The sequence below is a fragment of the Ursus maritimus genome, unplaced genomic scaffold, assembly GCF_017311325.1.
Source record: "Ursus maritimus isolate PB19 unplaced genomic scaffold, ASM1731132v1 scaffold_15, whole genome shotgun sequence".
Taxonomy (NCBI): domain Eukaryota; kingdom Metazoa; phylum Chordata; class Mammalia; order Carnivora; family Ursidae; genus Ursus; species Ursus maritimus.
This window is the reverse complement of record NW_024423897.1, coordinates 25,077,822-25,092,579: the sequence shown is the minus strand read 5'-3', so window position 1 is coordinate 25,092,579 and position 14,758 is coordinate 25,077,822. Positions and strand designations below refer to the sequence as shown.

The following is a 14,758-nucleotide window of genomic DNA, read 5'->3' as shown; positions in this document are numbered from 1 at the left end:
ATAGTCACCAACTGACTACTAGAGGCTTTAAGTTTCTCCCAGTCAAGATCACATGTGGTCTCAAGGTCTGATATATCATGAACACAGTGGTAAAAATTAAAGCTACAGAATCGAAAACATTTGAGGACTTTTATAGACTAAACATCTGCCATCTTCCATAGCACTTCCTTTCCCTCTCCTAATTCCATTCAACAAAGCCTGTCAATTCCATCTACGAAATAGTTCTCTAATAGGTCCACTTCTCTCCATAACTCTGACCGAGCCACCACTACCACTTGGACAACTTCAAGAGCCTCCTAACTCAACTCTTTGCATCTGGTGTTGGCCTGCTCCATCACCTCCACACATCAGCAGAAGTGATCGTCTTGAAGTCACATCTGATCACATCACTCCCCTGGCTAAAACCTTCGGGTAGCTTCTCACTACTCAGGATATAGTTCAAAACACCTAACGAGGCTCGACCTGGTCTGGTGTTTCTTCCCTTTTCCAGGCTTATTTTGTATCATTTCCCCCTCATTTTCGTCTTTGGTTCCTAAAACAAGCTATGTCCTTCCCAACTTAGGGCATCTGCACATCCTGCTCCGTTGGTGCCCTTTGCCCCTCTGGCCAATTCTTCATCCTTCAGGTGCAGTTTTAACTTCACTTCATCAGGCAAACTTTCCATGGCTTTCTTGAAATAGGCTGATTTTGGGAGATCCATGTTCTTCCAGTACTCAGTACTTCTATGTAATTTTCAGTGATAGTTACATATCAGTTTCTTGCTTTTATGTCTGTTCCCCAGTTAGACTGCAAGAATCCCCACCAGAGAAAGGGTGTGCGGTGTACCCTGTATGCCAGTGAGAGGCACATAATACAATCTCATTATTTCTTTAAAGATCTATGCTAAGGGTTTATATTTATTTCTCGATTTAACTGTTCCAACAATCCTAACATGAGTACTACCATCGAAGAGGAAAGTGAATCAGAAGGCCTAGGTGCCCTGCCAAGAGTACTAAGTACTATCTTCAAAACTTCACCCCAGGCCTTGTCACCAAAGCTCTACACCTCCTCTGGGTACCAACGACCAGATCGATTCACAGGATTCTGGCCAATGTTGAACTAAATACTGGTGAACCTGCTTGTCAAAATACATGCACACCTAATAAACCCACTATTCTGCCTCTCTATAAACAATGTAATACGAAGAACCAAAGTAAGTGTTCTCTGGGCCACACTACAATGCCTTATTAGTGGAATAAAAATAGCAGGAGTTCAGACACTGCTTTTTTATCAGCATTATTGACAAAACCAGGAATTTAGGGGAAAGAAAATGTCCAACTCAGCCCTGACTCTAGGCTTGATCACTCTTCCCTGTCCACAAAATAGGCATCTTCTGACACTCTCCACAGGTAGTCAGTGTGCTGATGTCCTAGAAGTCCTAGCCACAGCTCTTAGACTCACCAGTCACATTTTTTCTTGACCTTGAATCCCTCATCTGCAAAATGAGTGGACTAGATAAGCTTCTTGAGACTTCTTCTAGCATTAGGATTCCATTATTTATATTAAACAAGAAAGAGGAAATGACAGTAACAACGGAGTCAATCATCAATGGCCTCTAGTATTTGGCTGAAGGCCTCGTGGGCAGGTCTCCCCAGATCCCACTCAAACAAGTTGATGGCTGAAGCCTACGTTACGCAGTCATTTTTTCCTGGCCTCTCTAAGCTACATTAGTAAGACTGAAACCTCCCCTAAGATTTAACCCCACAAATTTTAATAAATATATGACTTAGTAACTCTTTGGGGAAATAATTGTTTGCATAGACTTTCAGTATTTGTCTTTTAGTCCTTAAGTTCAGCAAAACCTGTGATACGAGGGAGATGGATGTGACATTTTTTATGCAGGGAAAGCATTCCTGGAATTGTAACAAAATTAGTTTGGGGAGTGAGGCCAGTCTATTTTTACTCATTGTGTGGAACACATGAGTATCTTATTTGGATTTACAGACCAACTACCCCCCACCCTCCTAACACACAAGTCTGCACACTTGCACATGGATACTCTGTGTGTACTTCTGAAATCCCTGGATAACTTTAACAACCGCTGAAGGCAAAGGCACTCCACAGATCTGGTGGCCTTGACTTCAACCCAGGGCATGATTTACGTCATGGCAATTTTGTGACATTTGGACAATTCTTCCATTCTAGTGAGATTCTTCTACATATGATTTCAGTATCCTAAAAACAAATTTAATCCACCGGCATTTATTAAACAGTCCTTTAGCAGACAACAAAATTGGACTTTATAACTTGTTTCTCTTGTTGACTTAACATGTATACAGCAAATACTCAAGTTTCTAAAATACTTCATTCAATTTTTCATGGACATTTTCTACATTTCTTTCAAATTATCACAATCTTTTTCTATTTTAACTAAATGGCATACCTCTCGACTGTTTTCCAAGTGTAGTAATAAGTATCCTTAGAGGGGATCTTCAATCTTTTTCAATTCCAGGTGCTCAGCTTTCTCCAGGTTACATCGCTATATTATCCCAGGCCTCTAAACGCCACTCCTCTAGTCTCTGTGTAATCTACAGGTTAACAACCCTTTTATCAACAAATTCCTCGTGCATCTCCAGTCAAGGAATTCGCTTGGGACAGAGATCACTTTTGTTTCTCGACCAAGGTGCAAGCTTTCCAATTGCTCTCTGGACGGTTTCCCGGCCCTTTAAGTTTCACAATTTAAGTGTCTTCTAAAAATTATGTCAAAGGTAAAAGATTGCTGAAGTTAACCATCCAATGAAGTCTGGACTCCCTTTGCTTCTAAAGAAAAGGCAGACATTCTTGTCTTGCTAAAATTGGATGGACATACCTTTCTTGTGATGCTTTTATTTTAAGAAACAAATTCTCAAAGGTAGATTCTCTTTTCCATCGTTCCCAACTCTTCCAACAAATATTTTACTTTTAATTGGCTTACTATCAAACATTATAAAGAAATAATTTAAAAGAACAAAATTTCACATATAACTCAACATGTTCTTTTCTCCCTTTTCATTCAAAGGCACAGTTAAATTTTAAAAACAAATGTAAATTTTCTTCAATAGAAGACTATTGCTCAAAAAAAAAAAAGATTGAAAACTAAAAAAAAAAAAAAAAAAAAAAAAAAAAAAAAAAGACTATTGCTCCAATCCATAATTTTTTCAGTGGAGGGTACTACAATTTAATTAATGAACTCCCTTGCTATAGGATGTTAAAAGTTTTAGTTATACAAGTGTTGCAAAGAATCACTTTGTGTGTATGATTTCTTTAAAATTACGTGCTTAAATTCTCAGTGACATAATTACTAGGTCAAAAGATGTGAATATTTTGGTAATCTTTGATTTATATGAATAATTGCTTTCCAAGAAAAGGGACAACACCAGACACAATGCCACCACTAATGCATGCAACCATGATCTGACCAAATGTTGGGTCTTATCATAAAGAAAAAAACAATATTAGTAAATTTGAGTATAAAATTAACATCTTTCTTGTTTATTCTCTAGTCAAGTTGAATTTCTGGCCAAGGGGAACCTTTCCCATTTATTTCTTTGCCATTAATTCTTTTTATGAAATATCTCTTTTAATTCATTTATCGATTGCATTCTGGGTACTATTTGTAAATATGACTGAATTCTCTAAGTGGGACAGCCATAAACTCTAATACCTGTTACAAATATTTCTCAACAGTATTGTTTTCTTCTTACATTGTCTTGTTTATAAACATTTAGAATTACTGGAAAACTTGAGTTAAGGCCCTTGGTCTCTTCCTTTGTGAGTCATCCTCCTTAGCCTCCTGCAGCTGTTCGTCCATTTTCCACGTTCAATGCTCACATGCACCAGTGGCTTTCTCACTTCATTTTTTCCTCTAGTTACCTTTTCTTGCCATTAGGCTCTGTCATTTATTTTAGGACCTTCCTTCCACCTCCTTTGTTCTTCAATTACATACGCACACACACCCACACAGCCCTGATCTAAACAAACAAAAAGAACCAGAAATAGGTCTGAACACACCAGCCATGCTTATCTGGAACTCCAGTGGGGACTGATTTTTGTGGGTCCACTGATAGCTTATAATCAGCCTGCTTGGCTCTTCTCTGCTGCCTTCCTTTCCCCCTCCCTCCGTCATCACTGATCAGTCTCTCCGACCTCTTACCCACCTTCATCAGCTACAGTAGGCACACAAGACTCAACTGGGAACCATCTACCCCTTCCCTCCTATATCCTTTTTCAGGCTTCACATTCCCAAGCCAGCCCTTCCTTTATCATGATGGAGCCCTTTCACTGAGTCCTATGGAACCTCAGCTTCGTTAAGAAAAGTCTTGCCTAGACTCCAACATTTTCTTGCACTTTTCCATCCTCCTTACACTAGCCTACAGAACTTTTCCTTTCCCTAATAGTGCCACCCAAGACAATCGTGCGTTCCTTATAATGCTTTTGGACCACTTCACCATAGTCACCTCTTAATAATTTCCCACCTGAAGTTGTGGCATCTGCTTATATATGGACCTCTGCATTTCCATTTATCAGATTTCAGGGAGTCTGGTCATCTACCCGAATGAATTCAATACTTGGCTAATGTTTATCCACCACACTCCTTCTGCTTCTATTCTTATGGACAATATTCTCCAAATTAATGATCAAGATATCCTCCAAATTTTCAGATCTCCAAGATTACCAGCTGTAATTCACATCTGCTGTCTCTAACTAACTGATGTAAAGTTGTAGATTCCATCGAATTTTCTACTAGATGATTGTGTAATTTGCAAATGAAGATAGTTTTACTTATTCCTTTCCAATCTGGACGTCTTTTCTTTTTCTTGCCTAATGCCCTGTTAGAATCTCTGCTACAATGTTGAGTTGAAGTGTTGAGAACAGACATCCGTGTCTTCTCATTCTTGATCTGAGAGGAAAGATTCTTTCATCATTAACAATAGCTGTGCAGTTTTCACAGATGCCCTTTAACAGTTGTGAAAATTCCCTTTTGTTTGTATTCTGTAGTTTTATCAGAAATTAAGGGTTTTTTTTTGTATCTGAATCACATTTTTTAAAATTTGATATTATGAATTAAATTTTACTGATTTTTTTTTGAGTGGGAAACCAACCCTGCATTCCTAGGATGTCACTTTGTGATATATCGGATTTGCTTAATTTATAATTATACTTTTTGCATCCATATTCATGAGAGATATTGCTATGTAGTTTTCTTGTAATTTTGTCTAGTTCTGGCATTAAACTTACTGGTCCTTCTCTCATCTATGGAACATAAGAACTAGGAAGATCGGTAGGGGAAGAAAGGGATAAAGAAAGGGGGGGTAATCAGAAGGGGGAATGAAACATGAGAGACTATGGACTCTGAGAAACAAACTGAGGACCTCAGAGGGGAGGGGGGTGGGGGAATGGGATAGACCGGTGATGGGTGGTAAGGAGGGCACGTATTGCATGGTGCACTGGGTGTTATACGCAACTAATGAATCATCGAGCCTTACATCGGAAACTGGGGATGTACTGTATGGTGACTAACATAATATAATAAAAAATATTATAATAAAAAAAATAAAACATTCAAAGAGCGGGAAAAAAAGAACTTACTGGTCTTACACAAATTGGGATGTTTACCCACCTCTTCAATTTTCTGGAAGGTATTATGTGGTATTGGCATTATTTTTTCATTAAAATTTGATAGAATTTACCAGTGCAGCTGACTAGATTTCAAGTGTTCTTTTTTTTTTTTTTTAACTATGATTTTATTTCCATTAAATACAGATCTGAGGTTTCTATTTCTTCGTAAGTGAGCTTTGATGGTTTGTCTTTCAAGGAAGTTTTCCGTTTAAGTTGTCAAATTTATTGGCATAAAGCTGTTTATAATATTCTATTATCCTTTTAATATTTATAAAATCTACATTTATGCAACTCCTCTTCATTCCTGATATTAGTGTCTCAATATTTTTTCCTGATCTATTTGGGTAGAGTTGCAAATTTCACTCAATCTTCTCAAAGAACCAGGCTTTGGTTTCAATTATTTTCTCTGTTCTTCTGTTTCATTGAGTTCCACTTTGGTCTTTAGTATTTCTTTTCTTCTGCTTTACTTTGTTTTTAATACATTCTTCTCTTATAGTTCATTAAGGTAGTAACTGAGGTCACTGATTTGAGGCTCTTCTGTTCTAACATAGAAGTTTAGTGCTGTAAGTTTCCTCTAAAGTCCTGCTTCAGAAGCATTCCACAGGGGCGCCTGGGTGGCACAGCGGTTAAGCGTCTGCCTTCGGCTCAGGGCGTGATCCCGGCGTTCTGGGATCGAGCCCCACATCAGGCTCTTCCGCTATGAGCCTCCTTCTTCCTCTCCCACTCCCCCTGCTTGTGTTCCCTCTCTCGCTGGCTGTCTCTATCTCTGTTGAATAAATTTAAAAAAAAAAAAAAAGAAGCATTCCACAAATTCTGACGTGTTGTACGTTCATTCAGTGCAAAATGTTTTATAATTTCCTTTTGGGTTCTTCTTTGATCCATGGGTTATTTAGAATTAATTTGGTATCCAAATATTTGGGGATTTCCTCAGAAATCTTGTTACTGATTTCTAATTCAATTCCACTGTGATTTGAGAACATATTTAATATGACTTGACCCCCTTTAAATTTATTGAGACTTGTATATCCTCGAATATGGTCTAATTTGATTAATTTTTCATATGCACTTGGGAAAAATGTCTTCCACTGTCAGAGTGTTCTATAAATGTTAATCAAGTCAAGTTGGCTGATAGCACTTTTCAAGTCTACTCTATCTCAGCTAATTTTCTTCTTACATGTTCTGTCAATAATTCAGAGAGCATTAAAATCTGACATGTGGGTTTGTCTATTTCCCTTTAAAGTTCCGTCAGTTTTTACTTTGTGGATTGTAAAGCTGTTAACAGTTTTATAAGTGTTTAGAACTCTTATGTTCTCTTGATTAGATGATTTCATTATAAAATGAACTTTATTCCCAGCGTTATTCTTTGCTCTAAAACCTACCTCTTCTGATAACATAGCCACTCCAACTTTCTTTTGACTCCTGTTAGCATGATACATCTTTTCCCAACCTATTTGTGTCATTATATTTAAGATGTTTCAAGTCAGCATATAGTTGTCCTAGTTTTTGTTTTTTATTTATTTTTCATTTATTTAATCTAATATCAATCTTAGTCCCTTAACTGAGTCTAGACCATTTACATTTAATTTGCTTATTGATGGTTAGGTTTGAGTGTATCACCCTAGTACTTGTTTTCTATTTATTCCATTTATTCTTGTTCCTTTTCTTTCTGCCTTTTTTGGATAATTTTTGATACTTCCACTTTATCTCATTTGTTCCCTTCTTGGCTATCGCTCTGTTATTTTAGTGGTTGCTTTAGGGTTATAGTACATCTCTTATCACAGTCTACCTTCAACTGTTATTATAACCACTTCACATATAGGAACCTTACAAGGGTATACTTCTTTTTCCAATATGGCTTCTATGCCTTTATTCTCCTGCATTATTTTATGTATGTTATAAGCCCCATATTTTTTAAACAATTATATTATAAAGAGATTTAAGTAAGAACTAAATCTTATATAATTACCCCTGTAGTCACCATTTCTATGCTTTCCATTTCTTTGTGTAAATCCAGATTTCCATCTGGAATCATTTTTCTTCTGCCTGAAGGAATTCTTTTAACACTTCTTTTAATGCTGGAAAAAGTACAACAAAAGTATAATAAAAAGGTATAATGAAAGTCTTTAATTGTCTTTTTCAAAGATATTTTTGCTGGGTATAGGTTGATAATTTTTTTCCCTTTACTATTTTAATGATGCTGCTCCACAGTCTTGTTTGCATTGTTTCCAGTGAGAAACACTGGAATCTGATGTCACTCTTATCATGGTTCCTGTGTAACATCCATTATCTGCTTTTAAGATTTTCTTTGTTTTATCCAAAGATCTCTAGAGAAACAGACCAATAGGAGGTATATTTATACAGAGATTTATTTTAAGGAGTTGACTCAATTATGGAGGCTGGCAAAGCCTAAAATCTGCAGGGTAGGCCTGGTGGGCTGGAGAACCAGGAAATAGCTGATGCTGCAGGTCAAGTCCAAAGGCCACCTGATGCGCATTTCCTCCTTGCGGGGGTGGGGGGTGGGGGGTGGGAGTGGGTGGGGGGTGGGAGTGAGGTGGGGGTGTCATCTTTTGTTCTATTCAGGCCTTCAACTGATTGGAGGAGACCCACCCACATTAGAGAGGGCTGTCTGCTTCACTCAAGTCCACTGATTTAGATATTCTCATCCCCAAACACAAATATCCAGGATAATACCTGAGCACCTTGGCCCAGCCAAGCTGACAATATAAAATTAATCATCACACTTTATCACTGGTTTTGAGAAACTTTATGTCTTTGTTGTAGTTTGTTTTTATCTCACTCTTGAGGTTGAATGAACTTCTTGGATTTGTTAATTTTAAATACATTTCAGACCTTATTTCTTCAAATATTTTTTCTGTCCCTCTCTCCATCCTTTACCCTCACAGACTCCAATGACCCATGCTTGGGGACTTGAAATTGTCTCACAATTCATGTTGCTTTTTGCACTTTCCATTTTCTTCTCCCTCTCTCAACACTTTGGATAGTCTCTAATACTAATGGCCTTCGAGGTTATTACTCTTTACTTCTGCAATGTGTAGTCTGCTGTGAATCCTATTTGGTGCATATTTCCGTCTCAGATACTGTAGTTTTCACCACCAGAAATTTTATATGGGTCTTTTAAAAATCTTCCGTGACTCTACTTAACTGTATGAACAGACGGAATTCAGTTATAGTAACAGTTTTAAGTCTTTCTTTGCTAATCCCTTTGTGTCAGCTCTGAGTCAGATTCAATTGATTTTTCTTTCCATTACATTTATGTTTTCCTGCCTTTTTCGTGGCTGGTAATATTTTAATGCCCAACATTGTGAATTTTGCCGTAAGTGCTGGGTAATTCTGTTTTCCGTAAGTCTCCTACAGCTTTGTTCTAGGATGCATTAAAGTTAGTAGGAAACTGTCTGAACTTTCGGTTTTGTTAATATGATTTCCTAGGTGAATCTAGAGCAGTGCTCAGTTTTGGGCTGATTCCTAAGGCAAGACCCTCCTGAGTACTCTGCCCAGTACCTTGTGAATTATGACTTTTCCAATCTAGCTAGTGGGAACAGCCGGAACTTTTAGTCTTGTGTGAACATGGCTAACCACTAAGTATCTTGGATACTCAAGGGAGACCCTCTGTAGATCTCAGGGTTCTCTCTCTGTACAACTCTTTCTTCTCCGTTACTGTGTCCCATGAACCCTAGCTTCCTCGGTCTCTCCAACTCTTTCTCCATCTCAATGTAGGGAGTCCACTGAACTCCACCTCAGTTCCCCCTGGAAGTGTGCCATAGCTGAGGAACTCTCTCAAGGACGTAAGCTGGGGCAAATGCAGGGCTTAGCTCATTTGTTTCTCATCTCCCAGGGATGCCTATGCTTTGTTGCTTCATATTCATGTTCTTGAAATCAGTTTCATATTTTCTCTGTCCCTCAACACCCCCCCGCCAGTTATTTCAAGTGAGAGGGTAAACCCATTCCAATTATTCTGTCTTGACAGAATCAAAAATCCTCACCCATTCTTGCTATCGCTGCCTCTGCTGAGCATCTTCACCTTTCCTTCTCTCCGACCACCACCCTAATACCTCCGTCCACCAGCACGCCCACACAGCACCTAGTAAAACCAATTCCCCGGACACTGCTTCCTCTGTTGGTGTCTACCTTCTTCAAAGAGTAGTCCATGGGCAGTCTTAGCTAAGGGGCCAAGGAGTGAAAAGGACAGTCTATATACATTGTTATTTCCTCTGCTTGCTCCCCAATCCCTCATTGCTCAGGCTGGTTTTGACTCATACTCTGCACAGAAACCGTTCACTAATTATCATAATGTCACCACACCCAGTAGCCCTTTCTCAGACTTAAGAGTGATGATTATTTAACTCTAGTTCTTTTGGTCTCTTATTCATATACAACTACATGATATCATATACAACAGCCTAGCTTAGATTCCCTGTCTAATGCAGATGCTAGAATGTAAGCTCCAATGTTTGTCTGTTAATGCATACTCAGTGCCTAAATCAGTGGCAGTCATGTAATAGGTATTAAACAAACATGGGAAGAAGGAATGAACATAGTTGGTGTGTAGCATCCTTCTTCCTTCTACCACCCATCATTCCTTGACAATCTCCAAACCCACAAGTCAGTTGTCTCTCAAATCCAGATCCAAACTTTCTCTAGTCAGCTTGTCTTTTGGCATTTGGACCATTGTTGCAAGTACTGCCAATACCTCAAAAGGAGCATGTCCAAAGCCAAATTCATCTTTTATCTTAAAATTGCCTGTCACGGGGGCGCCTAGGTGGCACAGCGGTTAAGTGTCTGCCTTCGGCTCAGGGCGTGATCCCGGCGTTATGGGATCGAGCCCCCAACAGGCTCCTCCGCTGGGAGCCTGCTTCTTCCTCTCCCACTCCCCCTGCTTGTGTTCCCTCTCTCGCTGGCTGTCTCTATCTCTGTTGAATAAAAAAATAAAATCTTAAAAAAAAAAATTGCCTGTCACGTTCTCCCTACTTTTTACAATTCACTCAATCACTAGGCTAGAACCTAAGGCACATTTCATTTTTATCTCTTTCATTCCTCTGTATTACGCAATGTGACTGCCACTCTTACAGGATCAATATACCTGCCTCTAACTCTCCAGCCCCCAAATCACAGTCCCTATGAGATCCACTCTCCATGGTACAGATCTCTCTCAGAAACTCCTTCAGTGTCAGGTCACAACACACCCTAACCTCCATGCCCTTGGCCTCAACCCAGTAAGATCTCTAATCTCTGAATGCTTCTTCCTATCCTTCCTCTCCTCACTCCACTCCTCTCTGCTCAGGTACTAGTCAGCACCAGGCCCTTCTCAAAATATAACATCCTCTATGCCTTCTTTGACTCCTCATATTAGAAATGACCCCTTTTAGCTTTCTCATTTTTATCATCAAGTATAGCACATATCACGCTGTCTTAGCACCTGGCATGTATTAATATTAAACATGCAACAAGCATCAACTGTTTGTCATTAGAAATCTTATCTTCCTAACCCGGGTGTAAACTTCTTGCCGTGCTGTGCCTGGTTCAGAATAATGACAACTCATAGAAGCTTGATACCCAAAATGTTAGGCAACTTAATACCTAATGGATCAGAAAAATCCACTAGCACACAATGTCATTATTGGTTCCAGTAAAAGGAACATGTTAAAAATTTAATAAAGATATAAAACTTATAATTTACAAATAATTATAGTATTATTTACAGATAAATTTTTACATTTCAATTCAAAACTGCTTTTCTAGCTACAGTGCTTCTGATTTATACCTCTGCTAAGTGAAGAACAGTACGTTTGTATTACTTTTACACATTTTAAGAAAGGGTATTTTGCTTGGAAAGAATTACTAAGTTAATAAGGTTTGTATAATTTCATAACCCATTTCTCCAAAAGATATCCACAATTTTACCAACAATCAGCAAATACTACTCTCATCGCAAATCCTAAGCCTTAGGTACTGCTAAACTTCATTTGAAGACTTGAACTGGCCTCCTACCTTGATCACTACTTGATCACTAGCTGTGTAACAACAGTACATCACCACACCTTTGAGCCTCAGATGTCCTCAAGTCAGAATCCGGGAGAAAAAAAAAATCTTACCTGCCATGTAAGGCCATTATAAGGCTCACAGAGGTATGATACTTTATGCAAAAACAATTCAAGTTACTATTGCCTCCTGTTCACTCAAAAAACATCTGGAGCTATGACCAAACCTTATGCTAGGTTCTGGGTGTATAAAGCCAAATGAAATGTGCTATCTCTGCCCTTAGGACCTTACACCCCAGGCTGGGGGACAGAAATGCAGACAGCAATGCTGTAGGCACTAAATGATAGCAATATGGACCATGTACAGTGGGGGAGAAGGGAGTGCTCGGTTCTGTCTTGGGGAAAAGGAAAATAGTCAGAACTGGCTTCATATGAAAGGCCAGTCTTGAGCTCTGCTCACCCTCTGTCATCTCACCAATTACCATGAACACCTTACTCTTTTCTTCATCCTTTATTTATTTTAACTTATTTTTAAAAATATACTTATTGGGGGGGGGTTGTGTAGAGGCAGAGGGAGAGAGAGAATCCCAAGCAGACTCCCACTGAGTGGGGAGCCTGTTCCCAGGACTCTGGGATCATGACCTAAGCCAAAATCAAGAGTCGGCCACTTAACCGACTGATCCACCAGGCGCCCCACTTTTCTTCATCCTTTAATGACGCTATGTCTCTATTGCTTTACAAGTCCACAGTTTCTCATCTACAATTCTAAAATCTGCAAAGTTCTAAAACCCCAACTTACTTGATGGCAAATCCTGATCCTAACTGAGGTAAGGCTCTTCCTGGTCATCTTTGGCTTCGTTCTTGCTCACCTTCCAAACCCAGTCAGCCACTAACTGCGCTCTCACTCCCTCTTCCCTGTGGTGAGGGCCAGTCTTACTCATCGTGGGATGTTTGGTGGCATCCCTGGCATCCACTCAAGAAAAGCCAGTAGCCCCCTCCCCTAGTTGTGACAACCCAAAGTCTCTCCTGATTGAGAAGCACTGCCTAGACTGACTTCTTGGCCACGCCTAGAGACAACATAACCTGATCAATGGTTCCTGCACTGACTCTCCTCCAGACAGGAACTCTGAGGAAAGAAGATTTAGGCCATCAGCTGAACTGTTTAGGAAGCGTATGACCAACACAAGTAGGCCAGGGTGACTCCTCAAGGGAGACTAGCACTCAGTGAGCCTGAGATGGAGCCGTTTTATAACAGAACTAGAATTCCAGGTTTCAGCATTAGTTTGTACTAATATTCTCTGAGCCTGACTTGTCCAGTGGCACTGAAATAACTAGAGAGATAGAGGGTAAAGAAATTTAATGACACTACCCCCCACACTCTAGTTTGAAAAACAGAACACCCCAAAATAAACCGACTGAAGCATTTAACCAAAATAGAAGGGAGGGGTCCCATAAATAGCATAAGAAACCAGAACATCTGAGGGGGGAGAAAGAGAAAGGGGTAGAACCCTGGCACAGTACCCACCTGTGGTCGACACGACGTTCTCGGGACTTTCACTGCAGAGCTTCGACAACAGACTGGTCTTGCCAGAGCCTGTGAGGCCTATGCAAACCAGGTCATATTCAGGGCGTGCGGGCGGTGGTCCCTTGCAGCAGAGTGCTCTAAAACACTGCCAAGAGAGGGGGGAAATGGGGCTCTTTTAAGTAAGACTAGACACAAAGCTTAGTAACATTTACAATGACTAAGTATGAAGAAGTAATTAAATAACCTATTCATCATAAGGAAGAAAGGTAACTTCAGGGTGGAGAAACCCAGAAGACACCACCTTAACAAAGTGATCAAAGTTAACATCCCCAGAAACAAGACCTCACGGCTCCCCTCCTGCTGTGACAGGCACCCTGTGAGGGGCACGACATCCTCGCTCAGCCTTCCTGCCAAAAATGCACAGCCTGGATCTAAGCACGAGACAATTTCAGACAAAACCACTCCGTGGAGCATTCCACGGAGTTGACAGTTGGCCCATTCTCCAAAATCTCAATGTCTTAAAAGGCAAAGAAATGCTGAGGAACTGTTCTAGGTTGGAGAAGACTGGAAACAGGATAATCAAATGCAATGCCTTCTGAATTGGATCCGTGGAACAGGCAGAGGAAAATGGCAGAAGTGACATTTGGACAGCAGGCGAGGGCTGACTAGAGACCTCACAATAGATAACAGTGTTGCATGAGGTAACGATTCCTAAATTTAATCACTGTACTATGCTTAATAAAAGGAAAATCCTTGTTCTGAGGAAACACATACTAGTCAAGTATTTAGAGATGAAGGGTCTTGACGTCCATAATTAATAGGTTAAGAAAATTTCTAAATCTGTGTCCATCATCAGCTCTGTATGGTGAGAAGTGTGATAAGGCCAACACGGTAAAATGTTAATGATCGGTGAAGCGGAGAGACATAGGAAAATTCTTTGTATTCGTCTTCCAATTCTGGTATTCCTTGAAAATAAAAAGCTTTTACAAATCATTCAACAGAGTCCCTGTATGTATCACTGCCATTTTGACCTGTGCCAAATTCTGTTTCAGGTCAACTGACCTCAGGCTACCATGAACTGTCGCGCAGTTTGGGCACGGCAAGAAACTGTTTGCTCTGCAAGAGTTAAAGGCAGGGAGATTTAGGAAACTGGAAATTCGGTAGTTTATGATCTTTCTACTTACTTGACATTCATTTATTGGGGGCCAATTATGTGCTGACTTGCAGAGCCTGAAACATTTAGGTCCTCGATAATTCAGGAGAGAAAAAGCGGGAGAGGGAGGGAAACCTCCTGACTCTAGGTCATCTGGAGATCATGAGAGAAGAGACCTATAAAAACTCTGTGCTAATTCTCATTCGGATAAGATCTGAGGCCTAATTGGCTTTCACAAGTCAAGCTTGACTAGTTTTCTCTCATACTTCTACCTAGTCAGTCAACAAGTCCAGTCTGTACCTCCTCTGAAACAGCTCTAGAACTTGTCCACTTCTCTCTAGTTCAAGCCACCATCACCTGGACAACACCAACATTTTCCCACTGGTCCCAGTATATTTACTCTTGACCTCTCTGTTCATGGCAGCCACCATGATTGTTTATAAAAAC

General features: G+C 39.8%; 1 protein-coding gene across 8 annotated transcripts in view; it reads right to left on the bottom strand.

Moving 5' to 3' along the window:
- Positions 1-14,758, bottom strand: part of ARL15 (ADP ribosylation factor like GTPase 15) — a 435,459-nt gene that overhangs the window by 286,071 nt on the left and 134,630 nt on the right. For all 8 annotated transcript variants that reach the window (XR_005834860.1, XR_569107.2, XR_569106.2 and 5 more), the window contains exon 2: positions 13,159-13,303. Coding sequence is in view for 5 of the 8 variants with exons in the window: in XM_008692544.2 (XP_008690766.1) it covers positions 13,159-13,303 (145 nt within the window). In the remaining 3 variants the exon portion in view is untranslated. The remainder of the gene's footprint in view (positions 1-13,158; positions 13,304-14,758) is intronic.